Source organism: Schistocerca serialis, chromosome 1 (genome assembly GCF_023864345.2).
Source record: "Schistocerca serialis cubense isolate TAMUIC-IGC-003099 chromosome 1, iqSchSeri2.2, whole genome shotgun sequence".
NCBI classification, from domain to species: Eukaryota; Metazoa; Arthropoda; class Insecta; order Orthoptera; family Acrididae; genus Schistocerca; species Schistocerca serialis.
Window position 1 is genome coordinate 1,142,163,695 of NC_064638.1, and position 18,438 is coordinate 1,142,182,132.

An 18,438-nucleotide genomic window follows, 5' to 3' on the forward strand; every position below is an offset into this window, starting at 1 on the left:
ATTTCCTAATCTAATTCCCTCAGCATCACCCGACTTAGACTACATTCCATTATCCTCGATTTGCTTTTGTTGATGTTCATCTTATACCCTCCTTTCAAGACACTGTCCATTCCGTTCAACTGCTCTTCCAAGTCCTTTGGTCTCTCTGACAGAATTACAATGTCATCGGCGAACCTCAAAGTTTTTATTCCTTCTCCATGGATTTTAATACCTACTCCGAACTTTTCTTTTGTTTCCTTTACTGCTTGCTCAATGTACAGATTGAATAACATCGGGGACAGGCTACAACCCTGTCTCACTCCCTTCCCAACCACAGCTTCCCTTTCATGTCCCTCGACTCTTATAATTGCCATATGCTTTCTGTACAAATTGTAAATAGTCTTTCGCACCCTGTATTTTACCCCTGCCACCTTCAAAATTTGAAAGAGAGTATTCCAATCAACATTGTCAAAAGCTTTCTCTAAGTCTACAAATGCTAGAAACGTAGGTTTGCCTTTCCTTAATCTTTCTTCTAAGGTAAGTCTTGGGTCAGTATTGCCTCACGTGTTCCAACATTTCTACGGAATCCAAACTGATCTTCCCCAAGGTCGGCTTCTACCAGTTTTTCCATTCGTCTGTAAAGAATTCGCGTTAGTATTTTGCAGCTGTGACTTATTAAACTGATAGTTCGGTAATTTTCACATCTGTCAACACCTGCTTTCTTTGGGATTGAAATTATTATATTCTTCTTGAAGTCTGAGGGAATTTCGTCTGTCTCATACATCTCTCTCACCAGATGGTAGAGTTTTGTCATGACTGGCTCTCCCAAGGCTGTCAGTAGTTCTAGTGGAATGTTGTCTACTCCCAGGGCCTTGTTTCGACTCAGATCTTTCAGTGCTCTGTCAAATTCTTCACGCAATATCGTATCTCCCATTTCATCTTCATCTACATCCTCTTCCATTTCCATAATATTGTCCTCAAGAACATCGTCCCAGTATAGACCCTCTATATACTCCTTCCACCTTTCTGCTTTCCCTTCTTTGCTTAGAACTGGGTTTCCATCTGAGCTCTTGATATTGATGCAAGTGGTTTTCTTTTCTCCAAAGGCCTCATTAATTTTCCTGTAGTCAGTATCTATTTTACCCCTCCTGAGATAAGCCTCTACACCCATACATTTGTCCTCTAGCCATCCCTGCTTATCCATTTTGCACTTCCTGTCGATCTCATTTTTGAGACGTTTGTATTCCTTTTTGCCTGCTTCACTTAGTGCATTTTTGTATTTTCTCCTTTCATCAATTAAATTCAGTATCTCTTCTGTTACCCAAGGATTTCTACTAGCCGTCGTCTTTTTACCTTCTTGATCCTCTACCTTCACTATTTCATTCCTCAAAGCTACCCATTCTTCTTCTACTGTATGTCTTTCCCCCATATACAGTATGAATTACAAAATGCGATGACAAAAGTCAATGGGTACCCTCTAACATCATGTTGGACCTCCTTTTGCCTGGCGTAGTGCAGCGAGTCGACTTGTCGTTGGAAGCCCCCTGCAGAGATACTCAGCCATACTCCCTACATAACCGTCCATAAGTGCGAAAGTGTTGCCGCTGCAGGTTTTTCTGCGTGAACTGATCACTCGATTATATCCCATAAATGTTCGATGGGATTCAAATCGGGCAATCTGGGTGGCCAAATCATTCGCTCAGATTGTCCAGAATGTGCTTCAAACCAATCACGAACAGCTGTGGCCTGGAGACCTGGTGCATTGTCACCAATTAAAATTCCACCGTTATTTGGAAACATGAAGTCCATGAGTGGCTGCAAATGATCTCCAAGCAGCCGAGCATAACCATTTGCAGTCAATGGTCGGCTCAGTTTGACCATATCACCAAGTCCATTTCATGTAAACTCAGCCCACACAATATCGGAGCATCACCAATTTGCACAGTGCCTCGTTGACAACATGGATCCACGGCTTTGTGGGGTCCACACCATACTCGAACGCAAGCATCAACTCTTACCACCTGAAATCTTGACTTACCTGACCAGACCAGGGTTTCCAGTTCTCTAGGGTTCAACCGATACGGTCACGAGTCCAGGAGATGCGCCGGAGGCCCTGTCGTACTGTTAGCAAAGGCAGTCGCGTCGGTAGTCTGCTTCCATAGCTCATTAACGTCACATTTCGCAGCACTGCCCTAGCGGATACGTTCATCGTAGGACCTACAGAGATATCTGCGGTTATTTCACGCAGGTTCCTTGTCTGTTAGCACTGATAACTGTACACAAACGCCGCTGCTCACGGTCATTAAGCGAAGGCCATCGACCACTGTGTTGTCCATGGTGAGAGACAATGCCTCAAATGTGGTACTCTCCGCACACTCTTGACGCTGTGGATCACGGAATACTGATTTCCTTAACGCTTTCCGAAACGGAATGTCTCGTGCGTCTAGCTCCACCTACCATTCCGCTTTCAAAGTCTGTAAATTTCCATCGTGCGGCCATAATCACGTCGGATACCTTTCTATAGCCGGCCGTTGTGGCCGAGCGGTTCTAGGCACTTCAGTCCGGAACCGCGCTGCTGCTACGGTCGCAGGTTCGAATCCTGCCTCGGGGATGGATGTGTGTGATGTCCTTAGGTTAGTTAGGTTTAAGTAGTTCTAAGTTCTAGGAGACTGATGACTTCATATGTTGAGTCCCACTGTGCTTAGAGCCATTTGAACCATTTGAACCTTTCTATATGACTCATCTGACAAGGGAACCTTCCCATCGCACCCCCCTCAGATTTAGTTATAAGCTGGCACAGTGGATAGGCCTTGCAAAACTGAACACAGATCAATCGAGAAAACTGGATGAAGTTGTGTGGAACTATGAAAAAAATAAGCAAAATATACAAACTGAGTAGTCCATGTGAAAGATAAGCATCATCAAGGATAGTGTAGGCTCAGGAGCGCCGTGGTCACGTGGTTAGCGTGAGCAGCTGCGGAGTGAGAGGTTTTTGGTTCAAGTCTTCCGTCGGGTGAAATAATTTTATTCTTTATTTTCGCAAAGTTGTGACCTGTCCGTTCGTTCATTGACGTCTCTGTTCACTGTAATAAGTTTAGTGTCTGTGTTTTGCGACCGCACCGCAAAACCGTGCGATGAGTAGACGAAAGGACGTGGCTCTCCAATGGGAACCGAAAACATTTGATCGCAAGGTCATAGGTCAACCGATTCCTCGACAGGAAAACACGTCTGATATATTCTATACGAGACTGGTGACGGCATGTGCGTCACATGACAGGAAAATGTTGTCGACCCACCTAACTTGTACACTTGACCAATGGGTAAAAAGATTCTTCTACCTTGCCCGATTTAGGTTTTCTTGTGGATGTGATAATCACTCCCAAAAAAGTGATGAAAACATAAGAGTTTGTCACATAAACTGCAGCAAATGAATGCAACAGTTCCGCAGTCGCACAGTTTTCCTTGTGCTCTGTCAAAACATATGTTTTTAACGTTTTCAATTTTTTCCGCGTGGAGACCGTCAAATCCTGCATATGTCCAAGCAAATCTGAACATGTCCTGGAATTTTGGAGAGCGAAGTTGATTTTGTGTAAGTGCCTGAACTCTGAAAATAGTCTGAAAATAAAAAATTAAAATTTTCGCTGTCGGGAAGACTTGAACCAATGACCTTTCGGTCTGCAGCTGCTCACGCTAACCACGGGACCACGGCGTTCCTGAGTCAATTTACACATATATATTGCATATGTTGCACATGAACTACTCAATTTGTATATTTTGCTTATTTTTTTCATAGTTCCACACAATTTCTTCCTGTTTTCTCGATTAATCTGTGTACAGTTTTTCAAGGCCTATCCACTATGCCACCTTATAACTAAATCTGAGGGGGGTGCGATGGGGAGGTTCCCTTGTGAGTACAAATGACAGCGCCACCAATCCACTGCCTTTTCACACTGATCAGCCGGAACATTATGACCACCTACCTAATAACCCATATGCCTACCTTTGGCACAGATAACAGTGGCGACACGTCATGGCACGGGAGGAATGAGGTCTTGGTAGGTCACTGGAGGGAGTTGGCACGACATCTGGTCACAAGTCACCTTAATCTAGTATATTTCTGGAAAGGGGGCGATGAGCTCTGACGCCATGTTCAGTCAAATCCCAAGTGTATTCGATCAGATTTAGATCATGTGAGTGGGAGGGGGGTGGGGGGCAGCACAATAACTGGAACTTGCCACTGTGTTCCTCGAACCATCCCATCACACTCCTGGCCTTGTGACATGGCGCATTATCTTATTGAAAAATGCCACTGACATTGGGGAAGATGTTCATCGTGAAGGGGTGTACGAGGTTTGCAATCAGTGTCGATACACCTTGGCCGGCATAGTGCCTTGCACGAGCTCCTCTGGACCAAGGATGCCCACGTGAATGTTCCCTAGAGCATAAGGGAGCCCCCGCCAACTTCTTTCTGTCCCGCAGTACAGATGTCAAGGAGCTGTTCCCGTGGAAGGCGCTGGATTCGCGTCCTCTCATCGGCATTATGAAGAAGGTGTCGGGATTCATCATAACGTGCCACCCTCTGCCGCTACGCCAACCTCCAGTGCCGCTGGTCACGTGCCCATTTCAATAGTAGTTGCTGATATCGTGGTGGTAATACAGGGACACGCATAGGTCCTCGCCTGCGGAGGTCCATCGTTACGAGCGTCGGTGCATTGCGTCTTCAGTACGCTTGTACTCTGCCCAGCATTGAAGTCTGGTCTTAGTTCCCCCACAGTTCGCCGCCTGTCCTGTTTTACCAGTGTGCACAGCCAACGACGTCCGACATCTGTAATGAGGAGTGGCTGCCCAATCCCAGGACGTCGGGTCGTAGTTTCACCTTGGTTTCGCCACGTGTTAAAGACACTTCTCGAACACCCGACAAGTCGTGTAGTTTTCGAAATCCTTGTGCCGAGCCTCGGTCAGGCTAAGATAGATCGCGCGCCTTCCACATTCTACACATAGACAGCACGTTCACTGATACTACACCCATCGAGCTTGTGTCTGAGTAGCACTCATTCCTCGTCAGGTGATGCTGATATCGCCCGGACCGGTTAATATCGATCGTAGATCGGTGGTCATAATGCTCGGACTGATCAGTGAATACCTTGTGTGGCCTGCCCGGTTGGCCGTGCAGTCTAACGCACGGCTTTCTGGGCAGGAAAGAGCGCCTGGTCCCTGGCACGAATCCGCCCGGCGGATTTGTGTTGAGGTCCGGTGAACTGGTCAATGAGGGCTGGTTCACCTTATTCCGCCTCAGTTACACTATGTCGGCGATTGCTACGCAAACAAGTCTTCCACGTACGCGTACACCACCATTACTCTACCACGCAAACATAGGGGTTACACTCGTCTGGTTTGAGACGTTCCCTGGGGGGTCCACCGGAGGCCGAACCGCACAATAACCCTGGGTTCGGTGTGGGACGACGGAGGCGTGAAGTGGACTGCGGCTGCGACGGGGACGGAGCCTCTCTGTCGTTTCTAGGTCCCTGGTTAACATACAGTACAATACAATACAATACCTTGTGTACGCGATGCTACCGCCATCTGTGCCTGTGCATATTGCTGTCCCACGGCTTTTGTCACCTTAGTGTAAATGTCTAAATTCGAGCAGTTATATCTACGAAATCTTCGAAATATGAATTTACTCTCGGGATGGAAAAAGGATGTGAGCACGAATACAACAGTCATTTGCAAGAATCTCTGTGCTGTAGTACTAAACTACTACTAATTCACAGGTTTATATGTACTCCATGTTTGAAATTATTGAGACTATTCTTTCAGAGCTTTGCTATTTACCCTGAATGACTGTGCATTTTGCACAACTTGTCTTGCAACCACCTTTCTTATATTTTTTGGAGTAACTATTTCTTCCATGGATAGAGCCTTACTTGGACAAACTGTGCTTCTGTCATTCCTGGGAGTTTTCTGTGATGTTGCAGGTCTATACTCCTTCCGCAATCCAACAAACGGCTCGTGGTACGTTGAGACACTGTGTTCTCAACTTGAAGTTCACGGCAGATCCAAGGACCTGGTGTCGCTGCTCACTGACGTGAATCGCATCGTCGGTCAGAGATATCGCTCAGAAAACAAGAGCCTGCCAAACCTGCATGGCAAGGTGCAGGCGCCGTGCTTCACCTCATCCTTGACACGGAGTCTATGCTTTGGTCATAATGGCCATGGCCACCCTCAAAGATCCTCGCATGATGTCCGCCGCAAAAAACCTCGTCTCACCCATATAAATGTAGAAAATAGTTCCTAAGAGTTTCTATGTTTCCACCAAAGCACCTGAAACCTCAGCTGCTGAATGTAATCTGCTGTACCGCCCAGAGTCACGATTCACTTTGTCTTTATTCAGTACTACGGATTGTCTGAGATATCGCTGTCTGTTTATAAGTGACATTATGTCTGGTTTATCAATAATTAGTAAAATATGACGTGGTGGCATGCCCAGATTTAGTTCATAGACCACTTAATATATTTAATACAAACTAATTATAAACAGTTCTACAGTAAGTGTCAACTTAATTGAACGAACACAAAGGTTCGCAAGTAGGAAATGTATTTATATCGGATGAGTGCATTTAATGGGTCCTAGATGGTGTTCATATCAGAGAAATCAACAAATAGCATGTTCGTCAACTACACATGAAGGTATCCATTTCGTATTCCGAATTCTGAACATGTTCATTTCTTCTGAAATATTACTTTTCATTCCAAAAATAATGGCTGAGTAATGAGTGACAATTTGGTTTGGATCCCTTCAATCGGAAATCGGCACATTGTATTCAGAAATAAGATTTGTTCATGAAATACAAGTAAAAAAACGGAGATTCTTTGCTTCCTTAAACATCCAAATGGAATATCGGAGCACCATCTTTCCTTCATTATTGACGTTTTTTTTGAAAATATACAAAAATCGAGGAGAATATTTCTACCTACAGAAGTTTTCAGAAAAAGTGATGTGAATGCTGCACTTAGTGTAACAATGTTCGGTACGCATATTACAGGTCAAACAAATGTATATATGAGCTTCATTCTCATGCAGGTATTTAGTGCATGGCCACTTGCATGTTACTGTTGATGATTTTCCTTGCAACATTTGATATGATTAAGGTAAGATTAATTTTCGCGATTAATTTGATCATCACCACCTTCATTTCAAGCATTAGGCCCTTTATTGGTTCGCCTATTACAGTACCCATCGTTCCTTCCATCTTCCTTGATTTCTTCTCCAAAATTGCTTAAATCTTCTGATCTGGAGAGGTAATCTTTCTCAACTCATCCTTTCTGGGCCTTCGTTCGAGTTTCTCCTACTTTTTGCATTTTATATGTTCAGTTCTTCCTTAATTTCTGAATTTCTAAATCTGTCAGTTCTTGTGCATCATTTTTCTTTTCTTAGAAACCACATCTCTGCTGCTTGTATGTGACTTTCTTCACGTTTACTTATAACCCTGAGATAATTTCAGCCTTGTTCCTTTCCTCACTTCATTTTCTAGATATCTGTTTATTGCTCCACATATATTCCCAAGCTTTGCTAATTTCTTTTCTACGTCTTCCTCATAATCATATGTTGCGCCATGCCCTTAATAGCTAATATTCAATGTGTTTTTTGTTCTGTTTTTGTCTCTAAAGGATGTTTCCCTTTGAACTTCATTGATTTTGTTTCTTTTCTGAAATAGTCAAATGGTTTTCTTCACCATTATTACTAATAATTTTATTCGCCTTTCTAGATCATCTTCATTCTCAACTAGCAATGTGGCATCGTTTGCACATAAAACACAATTCAAGCAGGAATATCTGTTAACATCAATCCTCCCTTTAAAAAATCTCCTTCCATTTCCCAAATGCACCAACAAAATAAATCTTAAAACCAGATGAGAGGAAATACAGATCACAACAAATCATCCCGATGATGACGCCTTAGAACAAGGAAAAGAAGAAACCTGCTTGGGAAAAATAAATTAAGTGGCAGCAGGAAAAGCTGGTTTTATTTACAAAACAAGAACATCAGTACAATGACATACCATTACCAGAGCACTACTCCAGTTATTTGATGTTAAGATAATGTATTACGCAGGCCTACTGATAATATGAAATTCCACACAACGGAATAATCAGCTAGGAGACTGATTTTTAGAATTAAATTTTTATTCACTGAATGATATAAACGTTCTTGGAATGAGTAAAGTGATATTAGCTGTTTCTTTTGTTGTTGTTGAGGTCTTCAGTCCTGAGACTGGTTTGATGCAGCTCTCCGTCTACTCCATCCTGTGCAAGCTTTTTCATCTCCCAGTACGTACTGCAGCCTACATCCCTCTGAATCTGCTTAGTGTATTCATCTCTTGGTCTCACTCTACCATTTTTACCCTCCACACTGCCCTCCAATACTAAATTGGTGATCCCTTGATGCCTCAGAACATGTCCTACCAAACGATCTCTTCTTCTGTTTCTTATGTGGTCACTAAATTATAGTACTTTACTTTCCCTCAAACACAGAATGTACCCCTGTATAGTACATCTAACAACTAGTGAGCTTGCATACTTATGTTGTAGGTCACTACAGATTTTCTGTTAGTTCTAAAAGTTGAAGAAAAAAATTGCAGTCAAATATATATAATACAAATAACGTTTAAAAAGCTTCTAACAGTTATACTACCACTACTTCTCTTGATAATATATCAATTACCTTAATGAATATTTAGCTGTACCTGATCAATGCACTCTGAAAGACTTCATGTGATTTGTGACTTGTAATTTTATTTATCTTGTAGATCATACTTTGTGTGCAGAGAAGCACATGATGACATAGAACAAGTCAAAAATGAAGGTGAGATGATACATAATTAAAATGATTATGACAGTGATATTAGAATGATACAAATGTCTATATGATACGTATGTAATGCCAAGAAACAGAAAAATATATAGGTGGATATCTTGTGAAAAATTCAGAATTGCCTAATATTTCTAAGTTTGCATTATTAAGGGAAAGAAATATATAAGCAAATAAAATAGAAGTGCAAAAGTAGCATATGCATTTAAAAATTCGTTACTAAAGCAAAACAGTGAAGTTGTCACACTTCTGTATTAAAGCATTTGGGTTTACATACAAAGTAAAGAACATGGACAGAACAAATAATATGGGAATTTAAAAGCATATATTAAAAATACATTACAAAGGACAAACTCACTTCTGTATTGCAAATTCATAACAACTTAAAGAGAGTTACGTTGTATATAAGAAGAAGAAACTAGAATTTTGTGTCAAGAAATACAGTAATGGAGTAAAAACCTTATTTAAAAAAATATGTTTCAGTTTTATTCTCATGTCGTTCAGATTATTAATATTCTTGACCTCTGATAGGAGATGGTTGTAAATTTTTACTGAAATCCATCTGTGTGTTATTATTAACTGAGATTTGTTTCTAGTGTTATGTGTGTGGCAGTCTGTATTTATGTGTCGATTTCCTAAATAGTAAGTTACAAAACAAACCAGTATCATTATATGAGGGCATGGCATTGTCAGGATTTTTAATGCTTTAAACATTGGTTTACAGTGTTCCCTACTGTTTTCTGATGCCATTATTCTGATCACTTGCTTGCTTTTATAATGTGAAAATGATATTGGATTCAGAACTATTTCACCAGAAAATTAGACCAAAACTCATATTTGGTATGGTACATGAGCTTCAAACTGTCAGTGTTGGCTGCATCTATTATTGTAGGTAGCACCTTTTGCTGAGCTTCTTTATAATTATCTCTACATGCAGTTTCAAAAAAATTGCTCTGAGCACTATGGGACTTAACACCTGAGGTCATCAGTCCCCTAGAACTTAGAACTACTTAAACCTAACTAACCTAAGGACATCACACACATCCATGCCCAAGGCAAGATTCGAACCTGCGACCATAGCGGTCGCGTGGTTCCAAACTGAAGCGCCTAAAACTGCTTGGCCACACCAGCCAACCATGCAATTTCCAGTTTAGTATACCACTGCCAGTTAGTCCAAGGAATTTGGTGTCCTGCACACTGAAAGTTCCATATTTCCTAATATGTATATCTGCACTGAAGCTGGTAATGTTCTGCCTTGTGTGTAAGTTCACACTTACAGTTTTCTAAGTGTTTATTAGCAGTCTGTTTGCCTTAAACCAAGTTTTTATGTGTCTGGTAGTTTCAGTGACTGTTTCTTGAAGCGCTTCTTCTCCATTGGAAATTAAAATGTTTGTGTCATAAGCATACAAAAAAGAAGTAGCATTAGGGGTGTTTTCTAGGAGGTCATTGATAAACAAAGTGAAAAGGACTGTGCTAAGAACAGACCCCTGTGGGACATCTCAAGATACATTTAGTGTATCTGATTCCTATATACTGTATCTTTTCACTTACATAACTACTGAACCAACTGTGGGTTGTACCTCTGATTCCAAATTTCTCAAATTTTGCAATAAGCAGCTTATGGTTGACAGTATTAAAAGATTTGGATTGGTTAAGTAATATACTGAGAACAGGCTGTTTATGATCGATTAGACCTGAGCACGTTTTTAAAATTCATACAGTGCATTTATGGTTGACCTGTTTTTGTGAAAAACGTATTGAGAAGATATTATAATGCTGTTGGAGTTCACAAAGCTTTCTAATCTTATGGAAACATAGTATTAGGAAATTTTTGAAAATGCAGATAATATTGGAATAGTCAGTTTTCTCTCGTTTCTCATACAATGGTATAATTTGAGAAAATTTTAACTGATATTAGACAGAGGCCCACAGATGAAACTGGAACACTTTTTAAGTCAAAAGCAAGGTACTATTTCTTGGCCAACAGAGCATATTTTATTCTTTCACCTCTGTTGCACAAGGTGTTGTTAGAGACAGGAAAAAGGCATTCAAGAGAATGTATGACCTTCATTAGAAGTATATTCAATTATGAAAGTCTGTACTCATTCTGTGCTTTGACTTTAGTGGTGCACTTTAATATATGGCTGTTGTTAATCTGGAGAAGGTTTTAAATAGGATGAAAATCTATGGAGCAGTGATAGGTACAACAGGTGCATTCACCCAAAGCCTAGGGAAGTTAAGCCAATTGCAGCTCCAGGACCTCCTGTTAACTGCCATGTGTGAACTGCAGATTTGTGATTACAGACAAGCAACATTAAAAGTAAGTACCACAAAGACGTTGTGTTGACAAGACAAATTCATTGCATCTTCGAATTCACCTGTACAACAAAATTTGTGGGAAGTGGATTTTGTTTATGATTCTTAAAATTACGCTAAAACAGATGTAAAACGCAGGTACGTGCAATTACTCACATCTAAGAACAATATCTAGCTCGTGATTGGCGAAAGACAGCTGCTGCAATGGCTGGTAAAAGTCACGTATTTGCATTCTTATTTTATTATATTTCAACTGTTTTTAGACAGATACCCTTCGCCCAGATTCATTTCTGCCTCATAATGATACAAACAGGACATTAGTCGGACTTCATTACAGAATGTAACACATGAATTCAACCACATTTGCACTTGGAGTCATTTTTTGGAGTCATTACAAATCTTGGGGAGACACAAACCAGTATGGCCATGTATTTTTCATATTTTCAGTGACTAATATAACACAGGAAAATGTTCTCGGCTAACTCATCATTAAGAAAGAATGTTTTCAAAGCTCAAAAATGTGCTGTAAAAATAATATGTGGTGCTCACACACAATCATCTTATAGGCATCTGTTTAGGACTAGGGCATTCTGACTACTGCTTCACTGTATATTTATACCCTCATGAAATTTGTTGTAAATAATCAGATGCAGTTCAAAAGGAAGAACGATAAGCATAGTTACAATACCAGAAGGAAAAATGACACATTACTCCACATTAAGTTTGTTTTTAGCACAAAAAGTGGTGCACAATGTCACTACAAAAATTTTTTGTAACTTATCCAGTGATATAAAATGTCTGACCGGCAGCAAAGTAAAATTTGAAAATAAACAAGAAAAGGTTTTCCTTGACAGTTCTTTCCATCTCATAGAAGAAGTTCTACTAATGTAACATGTAAGACAAGGTAAATAGAAATTACCATTTCTCATTCATATATTCCAAAAAATTAATGAAAATGAAATATTAAAGGTCTTATTTATGTTCCATGTGTAGTTATATTTAGAAAGTAATTTGTGATGTGAATGCAAAATGACTGGTTCTGTATCTTAACTAACAAACTAATTAATTGAATGAAATAAATAGTCAATGAGGTACATTATTTTAACTGCACCATGATAACAAAAATAACGAAATTTTAAGGTAAAGTTTGAAACATAAGAAAACATTCTCATATTTTGATAGTTTCTATGTGGAAACCATTTTAGCTAACACAGAATCAATTGATCAAGCTAGAACACAAATGTACAGTGATTAAAAAAAAGCTGATCTGTAAGGACGTATACCTAAGCCTCATTTTCGTGTATTCAAATCATAGATCTGAGTAAATATTGTCAATGAAATTAATAATTAACAAAAGGATCAAGAACAAAATTATTTGTTTCCAACTTTCAGTCACTCGAAATAAATGTGATAGCGAGAATGGATGCAGCTTAAAACATGGAAGAGAAATATTTATTTAAATTTCATATATGATCAGTAGATTTGGTTGTGATGTGCCTTGGTTTATGTGACAGAGAACTAACAACCTGTTAATATCACACTTCTTGTAATATGGGTTACACACCCTTATATCTTTTATTGTTTGCATATCCTTTTTAAAGAATATTTATTATTAGCATTCAGAAAGTTGAACGACGACATAAGAGAATAAGATCGGAATTTGGCGTTTATTTTTCGTTGCTATTACATAACTGTTCGTGATCTAGAATGATTTTTAATATGTTTTACCACTGACATCTCTTTTGAAGCAAAAGAGGGGTGAGAGGGAATGAAAGTAACGCCATTTTAGTGTGTGGGTTACTTTTATACTTTTATTGTAAATTAGCTATGCTCCATTCCCCCACCCCTCCCACTTCCCTGTATAAATACTGTATAGCTTGTCATAGCTGCATAGGACTGTAATGTTAACTGTAATGTTTACTGCATTAAAAAGAATTCACAAGATGAACCCCAGAAGCCTCTTTTTAACTTTTGCAGATCTAGTAATAACTAAATCAATCTAAAATCAATATTACAGTGAATATACAATAAAGCTAGACCAGAGAGTCATTCGTCACCCGCAGCTATTGTAAGCCAAGTCTTCGGACGACAAGGGGTCGAGAACTACTCTCAGATGTTGCTACACTAACTGGTGGAGTGGCTGACATTTTTATAATCATGCAAATGAAAGGATACAATTAATCTGTCGTACATCTCGATTATATCAAGAAGAGATCGCGGAATTTTAAAACCAGTCTCCACGTAGCGATTTCACCTAGCCACCCATAATTTCAGCTCTTGTACTACAAATGAAACAGAAGTACCCAGAAGGTACTTCCACATCTCCTTTGGTTCTTTCACAATTACAGTGTCTTCTTCACTGTATCATGTACATGACACAGATTCATCACACCTGGGTAGTGTCTCTCCTTCTGATCCGATATAATGTTCTCTAACAACGGGATGTACAAGGGTCTTCGAAAGAATTCTTCAGAGGACCTGTCAAGAAACAATACGTGGTGCTTTCATATCCACATCCAAGCGCTCAGCGACTTCTTGAGCATCAAAGAACAAACTGACGGTAAACTGAACCCACATCTTGGTAGCCTTCGCTTATCGATTTCTCTCTTTATATGTACAGTAATTGACGAAGGAATCTGCTGAGCGTTAGTTATCCTTGCAAATGAATCAGAAAACAAACGTGAAGAACTTAAGAAAATAACAAAGATAATAATTTGAGTTCTAATAAGTGAGAGAAAGAAAAGTTAAAAACATTAGTATATTTCACAACTTACGTAATACTCGCAAATTGCCCAAGCAGACAGCTGCGAGAATAAACTGACGACTTCGTAAATCCTGCCGAAGACATTGAGCTTCGAAAGGGATTGCACCGTCGCGCCACCGTTAAATCTTGTAGGGGGCGTCGCGTATTTTAGCAAACCGTCACCTTGAAACTACATACGTCCGTCAGACCTCTCCACTCAACGCTTCTTGCGGATTTCGTGCACTGTGAATCGGCCAAGCGCTTTTTTAAAGACATTATGTCTCTTTGCAGAGGCATTATCAAATGCTACTATTTTCTTCATTGCTGCTGATGCGTTCGGACAAACAGTGACCTCGGAAGAATTTTCGAGACAGTTGTTCAGTAAAAGATTGCTACAAGTGCAGTATTTTGCATTGATGGATGTTTGTGAGCTCCTGAATGGTACCTTTTAATTCAGAAACCATAACTGAAAAGCTGTCAGTGATAACTCTCAATAAACATTTTCTTATTAACATTAAATTACTTGGGAAGATCTTTAACTATTTCGCCAAGAGCGAATCCAGTTAGACTGTAACTCTTCATTTGCATTTTATAGACGATTATTCTCATAAGCATCACAAAATTTAATAAAAACCTCCCTTCGATTCCTTTCGTGAAGGTAACAGACAGATAAATTGAGCTGTTTAAAGTGAGAAGTGTCGGAGGTTTCGCCAAGCATACTGGAAAAAAAAATTTGCTTCTCTAACTCTGGATAAAATTTCGTCTTTAATTCTTCTTTGTATATGTCAATGAGTTTGTTTTCTGTGGTTTTGCTTATATGTGAGGCACTGGAAGAGTTCCAGATTTCAGTCTGCAGCAGGGTGTGTGCTGATACGAAACTTCCTGGTAAATTAAAACCGTGTTCCTAACCGAGACTCGAAATAGAGTCCTTTGCATTTCGTAGACCAGTGCTCTGTCAACTGAGGTACCGAAATACAGCTAACAAATCGACGCAAATCTTCTCGGTTCTCTTTAACCTCAGTGTGTCTTTATGAGCTATGCTGGTTAGCGGCTCTCGTTCAAAATGATGAAAATGAAGAGGAAGTGCTTGGCAGCCTCCAGAGTCTGTTGATATTAGTTCCCTTGATGAGCCATCAGGTTTCCTCTCTCTCCAAGCAAATCATCGAAAGTCTTCAAAGGTCTCTGACCCATTGCTTTAGAGGAACATTCGTCTGAAAACCACGGAATAATGTAGATAGAGAGGTAAAAATTGACATGCATGCTTGGAATGACATGGGGTTTTATTAGAACCAAAAAACAAAAACACACCCCATATTGCTAGACGCGTGAAAGATCTCTTGCGCGCGTCGTTTGGTGATGATCGTGTGCTCAGTGGCCACTTTCATCATGCTTGGCCTCCCAGGCCCCCAGACCTCAGTCTGTGCTATATTGGCTTTGGAGTTAACTGAAGTCGCAAGTGTATCGTGATCGACCGACATCTCTAGGGATGCTGAAAGACAACATCCGACGCCAATGCGTCAGCATAATCCACTCCACCTCTAAGAAATCCTCAGCCTCACCCTGCTGCTGTCCCTGGTGTAGATGTGGCAGTGTCTCACTAAAGACATCACTGGATGATCACACTGATAGCATCAAACTTTTGATATCAAATTAATTAATTAATTAGTTAATTATATTAATACACTCCACCTCCAAGAAATCCTAAGCCTCACCCCACTGCTGTCCCTGGTGTAGATGTGGCAGTGTCTCACTAAAGACATCAGTGGATGATCACACTGATAACATCAAACTTTTGATATCAAATTAATTAATTAATTAGTTAATTAAATTAATCCACTCCACCTCTAAGACATCTTCAGCCTCACCCCACTGCTGTTCCTTGTAAATTGATGGAAAAGTTCACTAAGTATGTCCTGAGCTGTTGATGTGGAAGCAAAAAGTGTAGTTTATTTTCTTTATTTTGGGTGTTACCCTGGTGGATAATTTTCCTTACTTCATTATTTCCAGGGCTAAAATTGCTGGTAAATTAAAAATTTTGGTTGGAAATAGAATTGGTAGTTAGTCTGCAGCCTACATGTGTGACCTAGTTCGTAATACCGCACTAAATTCAAATTTTTTGCGGGAAACACTTATCTATGCCCTAATTACACATAATCAATCATATAATTCAGTACACAGTATCACAAGTGTTGTTATCTCAACGGAAAGTGTTTCAAAACTGTTGGGGAGCTATCCTGTTCTAATTACACAAAGAAGTTTATGATAAACCACATATATCGCCAAAAACGGCAGCACAGGTACATAAAACATCCACTGCGCATAATTACACAGCTACAGATTGCAATTATGCCCTGCCCTAATTACACTACTACAGATTGCGGGAATAACATATCGCAAAAAGCCGTGTCTGTAAAGATCTAAAATGTCACAAACGAAGATATAAGAATGCTACCTAACAAGCACTGCAAATGGAGTATAATGATACCTGCACCGTCGACTGACATCTCCAAGCATATGTACAGTGCTAGAAAACACGGCCACTGCTCTGCACTGAACGCTACGACCGCTGACTGCTCTGAGCGGAAACACCATTACTGCACTATCTCGGGACCACTGACCGGTTATTGCAAAGATACTCGCTGCATGCAGCAACCGCCAGGGCTCTGGTGGCGCAAGAGGCAACTGCCGCTTATCACCAGCCGCTGTGGCTGAGCGGTTCTAGGTGATTCAGTGCAGAACCGCGGTGCTGCTATAGTCGCAGGTTCGTATACAAACTCGGACATGGGTATGTGTGATGTCCTTAGGTTAGTTAGGTTTCAGTAGTTATAAGTCTAGGGGACTGCTGACCTCAGATGTTAAGTCCCATAATGCTTAGAGCCATTTGAACCAACTATTTGAGCCACATATCCAGCAGGTAGGTAATATTACTCTTACATCGAAGAGCCGAAGAAACTGGTACACCAGCCTAATAATGTGTACGGCCCCTGTGAGCATACAGATCTCTTCTGAACAGCACATTGCAAGACATCCCAGATATGCTCAATAATGGGGAGTTTGGTGGCCATCGAAAGTGTTTAAACTGAGAAGAGTGTTCCTGGAGCCACTCTGCAGCAATTCTGAGGTGAGGTGTCACATATTCCTGCTGGAATTGCCCTAGTCCGTCGGAATGCCCAATGGACATGAATGGATGCTTGTGACCAGACAGGATGCTTATGTACGTGTCACCTGTCAGAGTCGTATGTAGACGTATCAGGGGTCCCATATCAATCCAACTGCACGCACTTCACACCACTACAGAGCCTCTACAAGCTTGGACAGTCTCCTGATGACATGCAGGGTCCATGGGTCATAAGGTTGTCTTCATACCTCTACATGTCCATCCACTCGATATAATTTGAAACGAGACTCGTCCAACGAGGCAACATGTTTCCAGTCATCAACAGTCCAATTTCAGTGATGATGGGTACAAGCAAAGTGTAAAGCTTGTTTCGTGCTGTCATCAAGGGTACACAAGTGGGCCTTCAACTCCAAAAGTCCATACCGATGATGTTTCATTGAATGGTTTGCACGCTGACACTTCTTGATGGTCCAGCACTGAAATCTGCAGCAATTTGCGGAAGGGTTGTACATCTGTCACGTTGAACGATTCTCTTCAGTCGTCATTGGTCCCGTTCTTGCAGGATCTCCTTCCAGCCAAAGCGACATTGGAGATTTGATGTTTTACTGGGTTCCTGATATTCACAGTATGCTTGTGAAATAGTGGCATGGAAAAATACCCACTTTATCGCTACCCTGGAGATGCTGTGTCCCATCGCTCGTGCACTCACTATAACAATATGTTCAAACTCGCTTAAATCTCGATAACCTGCCATTGTAGTGGTAGTAACCGATCTAAAAACTGCGCCAGACACTCGACTTATTTAGGCGTTGCTGACCACAGCGCCATATTCTGCCTATTTTCATATATGCATATTTGAATACACATACCTTTAACCAGTTTCTTTGGCACATCAGTGTAGATTCTACAGTGTGTGGTGGACAGCACGCGATCGTACTAATACGCTGAACTAATAATGGTTCTTCCTGCAGGCAAGCACACACAACGATATGTCCTCCTCCAAGAACGTAGACTGACAGACCTAGTTCACAATACTACCATAACAAGGTTCTCGAAATTGGGACATCATGGATTCCTCCCACCCATCCCCACCCCTCTCAGCTCGCTTCCCCCACCTGGTAATTGATGGGAAAAGCTCAGTTGTACTGATATGACAGCGTGGAAGAACATAGGTTGGCATTTTCTTTATTTCATAATTTCTGGGGAAGGGTAGTTGTAAGATGGCAGAATAAATGAAGGACAATTTCGCACCTTACATGAGAGTTTTTGTACATCGTACCAGAAAGGTGAATATGACACCTGACATACTTCAGCGAAAAAGAGCAGATTTGCCTATAAAAATGTACAGTGTGCAATGCAAAGGGATGACACTCAATTGACGGTATTAACCCACCGAACCTATATACTGCA

General features: G+C 40.6%; 1 protein-coding gene across 2 annotated transcripts in view; it reads left to right on the top strand.

Annotated features, from left to right (window-relative positions):
* The window catches only part of LOC126417492 (caspase-1-like), a 139,495-nt gene extending 130,203 nt beyond the window's left edge, over positions 1-9,292 (top strand). Inside the window, exon 5 of one of the 2 annotated variants that reach the window (XM_050085123.1) lies at positions 5,958-9,292. In XM_050085123.1, coding sequence (XP_049941080.1) covers positions 5,958-6,277 — 320 coding nt within the window. In that variant the 3' untranslated portion in view covers positions 6,278-9,292. The remainder of the gene's footprint in view (positions 1-5,957) is intronic. The other variant, XM_050085122.1, reaches the window with a different exon arrangement.
* The last annotated feature ends 9,146 nt before the right edge of the window (positions 9,293-18,438 follow it).